The 9,085-nt window shown below is 32.2% G+C and overlaps 1 protein-coding gene across 1 annotated transcript in view; it reads left to right on the top strand.

Annotated features, from left to right (window-relative positions):
* Positions 1–4,038, top strand: part of LOC108740315 (toll-like receptor 6) — a 22,927-nt gene extending 18,889 nt beyond the window's left edge. The window contains exon 2 of the mRNA XM_025973647.1: positions 1,861–4,038. Within this exon, the coding sequence (XP_025829432.1) occupies positions 1,870–3,807 (1,938 nt within the window). The 5' untranslated portion in view covers positions 1,861–1,869 and the 3' untranslated portion in view covers positions 3,808–4,038. The remainder of the gene's footprint in view (positions 1–1,860) is intronic.
* Positions 4,039–9,085: the final 5,047 nt, after the last annotated feature.

The raw sequence follows: 9,085 nt of genomic DNA, 5'->3' as shown, positions 1-9,085 counted from the left end.
TAATTTTCAATAAATTGTTTAACTGTTGTCTGGAGGTGCCAAATAGTTTTATGTCGTCCATGTATACTAAATGACTTAATTAATGTTATTATTATAATTATTAATACGACAGAATAATTTGCGAACAAATTCAATTCGATGTTCACCACGACCAAAGTTACTTACGAATTGGAAAGCAATGGACAGCTGCCATTTGTAGACCCCTTAGTAAATATTATATATAAAAGAAATTATGAGTGCTGTTAGCACAGGGTAAAGTAGTATTACGTAGTTAGTATTAGCAATTTATTATGCTAAAGTGTACGATGTGTTGCATATCTATTTACAAACAATTCCTTTAAATTTAATTTTTCAAACAATTTTTAACACAAAGAAACTGATTAAACAAATTGTTCACAAAAGGGAATTTCGACCACTCGAAGCAATGGTGCTAACAGTTTCGAGCTCACAGTGACTGGTAGGGTTGAACAACTAGTACGAATAATAGTAAACAAAAATTGGCATGAACAGAAAATTTACTTGTACTAATTGATATGATACATACTCTATCCGATTCTTTTCATTAAGATCAACACAATTATCGGATTTTTAACTTCTTACTCATCGCATGGTTAATTTCTATTGTTAGTAAGGAAAGGTTAAATAAGAAAAAGGATCACATCAAAGACCATAACGGGTAAACTAGAAGTCTATAAGAAATCTTCAAAATATCTTAATATTTTTATCTAACATTCAATTCTCATGATGATAGGAAATCTGATATTTATAATGATCAAATATTGTAAAACACACTTTTGAAAACAAACATAAAATATACATGGAAAACCTTTTAAATAAATGTACGCGACGATAAATTATTGGACACACACACGATAGCTATTTATGATTAAGCCAGGTTGCAAGTGAAACCGCACACCTAAGGTGCAAATGTTACGCCACAAATGTCTTACCACATATATCGTTCAACATTTGTTTAATTTCCTACAAATGCGGTATGAGCACTCACACTAGCATTGTCGTCTTCTGTCGAAGATGATTTTATGATGTGACAATTATTAGGCAGAAGAAATGTTGCTATATTTCACCAAATTTAATAAAACCTTTTGACTTATTACTCTGTAATTTAATTTCTGTATTTAGCATTCAATTGTTTTTTTGTTTGAAGACGTTGATTTCCCCCAAAAAAGTAACATAACATTGCAATTTTTTAAATTTTAAAGTATCTTAATATTCAAGCCATAAATTATACGTGCCCTTTTCAATGGTTCACCTTGCCCCTTTCGCACTAGTATAGTATCAGATCAATAGTCCACATTTTTTGTACCTTCGCGACATATGTCGCAACAAATATCGAACAAGTTGATTTTTCTGGCAAGTAATGTAAATGCTGCATGACTTCAAATACTTTCCGTCCAACATATTTGTGGCGCAACATTTGTATCTTAGGTGTGCGGCCTGACTAAGCGTGATACTGTAGAATGGTAGGTTTTGTACTACTGTAAATAGACCTAAGTTTCTCTCCTGATGATAAAAATTCAGTTGGCGAAACGTGTGTAGAGTGCATAAGTGTATATTTTGGTGCTAAATAAATAGAATTTGTTGTATATTCTGTTACAAAGATTTCATAAACTAATCCATTAAAATTAAAATAACCAATTGCATTATGGGCATCAGCCTAATTTTTTTGTTGCAATTGTAATTATAATTAAAGAAGCCTTTTTACGCAGACACAATTACTAAGCCGTTAAGAATGTAAGAATAGCTGATTATAATTCTTCTCCTATTTTTTAATTTTATTCCTTCTAAAACATAAATGAACCTCAGTAACTGTATATAAAAGCACATTTATTTTTCTTTTAGGTGGTCGCCATGAAAAAGTTCTACTCGTTATGGATATTATTCTTAATCATCCACATAATCAATTTCATTCCTAAAGGAATTCATGGTAATCAAGAGTGTGATTATTATCCTGGAAGCCTCCCTTACTGTTGTGATGAATACGGAGACTATTACTCTAGTTCATCCTTTACTTGCCACAGCATTAGAAACTTTCCGAGAGAATTATTCGTACAGTATTCGTCCTCATATATGCATCAATCAACCAACCTCCTTTTCTTAAACAGCAGCCTAAACAAAATCCCATCCCTAGCATTTCATACCTTTTCTAATTTAAAAAGGCTCTACTTGAATGACACTGGGACTAACACTTTGGAAATGGGCGCATTTATAGGATTAACGAAACTCCGAGAATTAAATTTAAATCACAACAACATTACAGAAATAGCTATTGGAACATTGAATCATCTCCTGAGACTTGAAATATTAGTTCTGTCGAATAATAACTTAGAAAACCTTAATAAAGATGTTTTTAAAGACCTTGGGAACTTGCAACGATTATATCTAAACAAAAATAAACTGCAAATATTAGAGGAAGAATTATTTTCGTCGCTCGTTAACGCTACTGAAATCGATTTATCTCAGAATAATTTAAACAAACTAAATCCCAGTGAATTTCACTCCCTTGCAGAACTCAGACTACTGAACTTAAGTGGTAATCAAATACAGTCTTTTCCTCCGTCTATGTTCAAGGGTTTAACAAAACTAAATATACTTGATTTATCTAAAAACTCATTAACCAATATTCCATACGGGATACTGTCAGGACTGACCGGTATAGAATATCTCAGTCTTTCACATAATCGTTTAACTGCTATAGATTCCAAATCCTTATACTCCATGCAACATTTAACGGATCTAAACCTATCAGAGAATGGCTTGACTTATCTAGACGCAGAAGAATTGATATCAATATTTACAAAATTAAAACGTATACATCTGTCTGGGAATAAGTGGACATGTGATACATTGTTTGCTATACTAAAGGCATTTAGAATGACCGATGCTGTGGTAGAATCAGGTAATAACTACCAGGCAGATAATTTGCATGGAATCTACTGTACCCCATCAGCTTTACATTCAGATGAATCTTCCATGACCATTTCGAGGAACAATGTCTCGACAAACCTCTCCTCGACAATCGATAGATCTCAAACTCAACTATACTTTCAGCACCTTTCAAACATTTTAACGGAAATATCAGAGAAAATTTCAAAAAACAATAACCTTGTTGGAAAAGTTGTGGAAATTGTGCAAATAAACAAAATGTCGAAAATGGCGGGTGTTGATAACGTTACGCACCTTAACATTTCTGTATTATCTAATCAATACGAATCGGATACTACTGGACATAAATTACTATTAAACCTCTACAATGTATTAAACAGAACGTATAGTGCTGACATGATAATAGAAGTAAAGCACTTGCTAGAAAAAATCTTAAGTAATTCTGAGCGGATGGTTCATTTACAAGAATCCACTCACCAACAAGAATCACTGTTGAATAACGAAAACGCACCACATACATCATATGTCGACCCCACCAAGACGTCGACATTTATGGACAAAACCAACACCTTCATGAGAAATATATCCGACAATATCGCAATACTGCATACGACAGTTAGACAACTAACTGCATTTCATGCTACCAATCAACTAAAATCGGAATTTCTGTCAACTGGTCAAACAACTGCTTCACATGCCAAGGAAAGTGCATCTACTATAATTATATGTTTATCAGTATTAGTTCTAGTTTTATTTATAATATTGGGGGTTATTTGTTTTCGCAACCTAAAGGACAACAACCACCTCCTTGACAGCCTTCGGAGCTTTAGATCCAAATCGAAACACAACAAAAGCGAAATTGACTTGATGAACAGTGAAAGTGTATTAAATACTCAAATTTAATGAAATGGGAAAGATCCTCTTATTAAAATAAAATAAGTTTTTGTATAATTCTTCAGTTAATGCTAATGAATAATTTTTGGATGTTGTATATTGCTACATTTGTTTGAATTGATAAAAGATTTTCTGTTTTCATGTTTATACATTTAGTAATTATTATTTAAGGTTACAATTTCTCGTAAGCTTTCTCGGTTTTATTTAAGGTTAGGTTAAAATACTGTGTACTTTTTTTAATTAACCCTTAATAATACTATTAAAAGAATTCTGTAGCATTCATTTTAGACATTTAATGTAAAAATGCTTGCTTTTACATATGCAATAAACCAGGTAACACTGGTGAGTTACATCTATTCAACTAATTAAAATCATTGTTGGTATCCAATAATCGTTTGAAGTGGTCAACAATAAATCGCTGACAAAACGTTGCGAGTAAGAATTGCGGTGTTCATTTCAAATATTGTCACGCAGTGAAGTTTTAAAGAGACTCAAAAAACCATTTTAGACTTTAAAACATATTTCAAAATTAATTAAATATTTCACAGTTATAACGTTTCTATTCTTTCTAAATTCATAAAAGAGATACTGAGTTCATTTACGTGCAAAATAAGCGTATTTGGCATTCCGCAGCAACGAAGCAGTAAGCGAAAGGAATTGACGCCAGTTCGATAGCTCTGGTCATTTTCTTATCATCTTAATACCTTACCCCCTGTCACGCCAAAATAATCAAGATGCATTATAATCAGATAATTAAAATAAATAATTAACAAAAAAGCCAAAGTAACAAATTACTGACATGCCATGTATGGTGGAGACACCGTTTCTAAATTGAGCGTGACAACTTGTTCCTTGAAATCAATAATCCTTTGACATAAAATATCCTTATTTGTGAGCAACTTCAACAATATTGTAAAGCCCTCAGTTTGACGTTTTCTTCCATAGATGTCACTATTATACAGGGTGTTTCATTTATAATAATAAAACAAAACTTGACTTCCTAACACAAAATACAACAAAAAAGTGTTATACAATTTTTCAATCCAGTGACAATTGAGCTCGCAAATCGTCTTTGTAAATTTGAACATACCATTTGGTCCACCTGGATGTCGTCGCTCAGCTGGTCTAGTGTGGATGTAACAAGTACTTACTGGGGAAGGAGCCGAATGCACTTCCACCTTCTAAAAAAAGTAAACGTGAAAAAGAAAGTATAAAAAATGTTGAAATTGCCCGCCATTCGCTTCAATGCAATTCTTATATACCTAGCAAGTACTCATTTCTTTTATTATAATAGCCGCATTGGCGTAATTGAAAACTAAAAGAGAGACGATTAAGTATAAACTAGAAAGGCTTGACAGTTATTTAGCTGAATTTGTTCCAACCAAACACTCTAAAAAACAACTCATAACGCGGTTTGACGACGCGATCCCATTATTAAAAGAATTTGAGAAAATTCAAACTGAAATAGAATTAAAAGACGAAAACGAATTAGCTACCGACGAGCGCAAAATATTTGAAACCAATGATTATGATATCATTAGTGTTACATCTTGGTGCGGATAACATTGTGCGCCTTGTATCGGTGCGACTATCGAATGGAACAGTTTTAAGACAATCTTTATCGAAAGTATGTTTATTACCAATTAACGCCGATGATTATGATGACTAAATTATCAAAAACTTAACCTGACTTTTATGGGTGTAAAGTGAACATTATTAATACAATACATGAAAAAGTGTACATTTCAACGGATCTGGCATGTTGACCTGGCAAAGTAGCGCAACGGGAAGAGAGAAAGGGTTATGCGTGGTGTTGCAGAGAGCGTAGGGACTCGGCTTCGACATGTTGAAGGGACCTAATGTGTAATGTTGTCCTATTAGAATTATGAGAAGTTTACGTTGGTAGAATCATGTATTCAGCTCATTTTTTGATACAATAAAGTAGCTGCCGTTATCGTAACGCGTTTCCCTAATAGTTAGGGTGGTTCTTCGAATAAGAAAAGGAAAACAGAACACTACAACACGAAACAAAATATATTATTTGTGTGCAAATTATTTAAACAAAACATTAATGTGTTTGCGTTTTTATACTTAAATATAACGCAAAGATTTGTATTTTTACTTCAATGCTTGAATACTTGTATTTGTATTTAAATACTTAAATATAAAGCCACGTATTGTATGTATGTTTAATATATTTAAATACTATAATATAAGTAACAGTATTTGTATTTATACTTGAATGCATTTTAGAATGTATTTTTTAGAGTCATTCCAACTACCACAAACAAAATTGAACATTAAAGAGAACAACTAAGCAGGTAACCATTATGTTGTGTAAAATTATGCAACAAAAAACAAATATCAAATTTTCTTTTGTGGAATCGCTTTTTTACAAGACCAATATTCACTGGAACCAATAATAAAATGGCTCTTTATAACAAAAAAGATATAATCAATTAACACCAAATTTATAGTTCCAATATCAGTTTTCGAAAAATCAGGAATAATGAACGCTACAAATGTTATATCGGACAAATGAAACAAAAATTGGCCAAATACATCGACCAAGATACCTATAGTTTATGATTGCAAGAATATCAACCTACGGAAAGAAAGTAAACAACATTGGCAAACCATCATTTTGACACAGGACATAATTTCATCTTTTAAAACACAAAAATTTCAGACGGCGAAGGTAATTGGTATAAGAGGAATGTTAGTAAAGTGATTTTCATTAAAATGAACGACAGAGTAAACTTACGCTCTGATATACAAGGACTCCACGAAAGAAGCAACGAAAGAATTATTTTATCGAATTAAATTAAATTAGATACATCTGATCAGTGAATTTAAAATAATTTAAGCATTTGATCTACAGAATGGTAACTGTTAAATATACATTTTATGAAAGATTATTTACTAGTAGAATGAAGACTCGGGCTATAGGGCCGTGGTCTAAGTGAACTATTGTGTCCAGACGTTTCGTCAGCTACTGCGGCTAACATCCTCAGTGGTAGTGCTGCGTTGACAACGTGAACGTTGATTATATCTCGAAGTCTCGACAGCGACAGTGGCATCAATACCACTGAGGATGTCAACCGCAATGGCTGACGAAACGTCTGAACACTATAGTTCACTTAGACCACGGCCCTATAGCTCGAATCTTCATTCTACTATGAGATTCCGGCCGTGAAAGCCTTTGTTCTTATATTGATTATTTACTTGTTTATCCACTAATAAAATGTAAGTGAAGGCTGATAGCGTCGTGAAATATTGTTTAGAATAAATTTCATTTTTGATTTTCAAGAAAATCATAGTTTAGTTTTTCTATATGACCTTCACGCACTTCTTTACGCTCACTCGAGTTACATCTGTTTGCATGCATGGTGTAGGTTTCTTGCAATCACTTTTTGAAAAAAAAATAATACATTGTATCCAGTCAATCCGTTGTTTTATATCACAAACTTCTTATCGTACTCAGTACAAAATTCTTCGGTAGAGGCTTTATATTTTCGTACAGCTAGAACTTCGTCATCTGAAGATGAATATTCCTCTGTATTTAACTTTCTTGGTTTAGATATTTTGCATGCTAAAACCCCCCAGACTACTTTTTTCTCTTTTTATCAGTTTCTGTAAGCACTGGTACAGGACGTCATTCATCTAAAAATTTTGAAGGACTTTACGATTCATCCATTCTAGCAATTGTTAATTACTGAGCCTGTTTAATAATAATCTCTTTGTTTCTTCGTAAAAGTGAATTGAGGCAGTCATAGTCTATCATTTTTGTGTCCTAATTAGATTTATGACGAATATTTAATTACATTCCCAATCAAGTCCAAAATGAATTTTTTCTAAGTTTTTTATGTGCTTCACTAAACGTTTTTCATTTTCGCTGCCTAAACAGGTTTTCGCTCTTAGAGAAAGATCTTTGGTGACCCCAGTTTTCCTTTGAGGACGCAAAGTCCTAGATGGGATTTTATAATCTTCATTAACGCCAGTTTCACCAGAATTTACGTTTCGAATTACTTCATTTAGATCTCTTTGCTAGCTAGCTAGGATGAAATTTAATTCAAAAGTTTTGTATATTATTGATTAAAACGTAAAAATTTGCTGGGTATCTCTACCGTACTTTTTGTGGCCATCTGTTCTTTTAGTAGGAGAAAGATACTCTACTCCGTTAAACAGCGTTCCATGTAAACTAATGGTCAGCAAACTCAAAACACATTCAGTAAGATACATAGTTCTATAATTTTCACTAAATAGTTCTTTCAATATACACATTGATATTTTTTCACTCTGTGGATGCAGGACAATTATATATTAGAAGGAAACATCTATAAATTAGATGATTTTAACACCTATTTCGCTGTTTTAACAGAAGATGCTTCACTCTCGCTTGCCTTCTGTCAAATGCATGACTAATAAACTACAGTTACAATTTGAGGGAAAACTAACGAATACCCTCCAAACGGGCATCTCACCCGGAATTACCTTTAGTAGTTTCTTGAACAATAATCGCTCAATTTTGTTCAAAGACTTCTTTGACTAACATATAGACTAGACTTTAAAAATGTTAGAACAAGAGGAAAGGATGAGATGGGATGAACTACACTTCAATCAATTTAATGAAAATGATTAGATTTAAACCATAGAACAGTTGTTATCAGGTTAAAAATAGGTAATAAATACTTGTTATTTCTTTTGTCGTATGAAGTCCACGAACATAGATTGGGATTAATGTCATTGATAACATTAATTTGCAATAAGTCAAATGTAAAATACTAGTTATTTTGGAATTAAAATTATGTATTAACAGTTTATCGTAACCGCTGAAATTGAGACATCAAAATTTAAAACTTGCTAATTAAATAAATCTAATGGAAAGTGAGATGCAAGCTAAAGTATTTTAATATATTTAACTGTATGAAATTATTAAATTCCAATCCGTTTTAGTTAAGTAGTAATTTCAATGATACTTCGTTAATATACAATGATTTTGATTTTACAAATCGGTGCACAAATTTTGTTTCGATATCTCCTTTACTTTTAACAAAACATAAATAACATCTTAACACCACTTTGAATATAAACTAAATAATAACTAATAGCTAACACCAAATGGAGAACAAACCTGTGATTCCGACTACACTCTGAATTTTTGTGCAATCGATATCTAGTACTATTATCACTTTTTTAAATTTCTTTTTTGTTCCTAAGGTCAAAATTGTTATAAAACTTTGTTCCAGATGTCACTCGGAACTTCTGGTTAAAATATTATTAATTA

The sequence above is a fragment of the Agrilus planipennis genome, unplaced genomic scaffold (genome assembly GCF_000699045.2).
Source record: "Agrilus planipennis isolate EAB-ADULT unplaced genomic scaffold, Apla_2.0 scaffold58, whole genome shotgun sequence".
Lineage (NCBI taxonomy): Eukaryota > Metazoa > Arthropoda > Insecta > Coleoptera > Buprestidae > Agrilus > Agrilus planipennis.
Note: the sequence above shows the minus strand (reverse complement) of the source record. Positions and strands in the feature narration are given on the sequence as shown.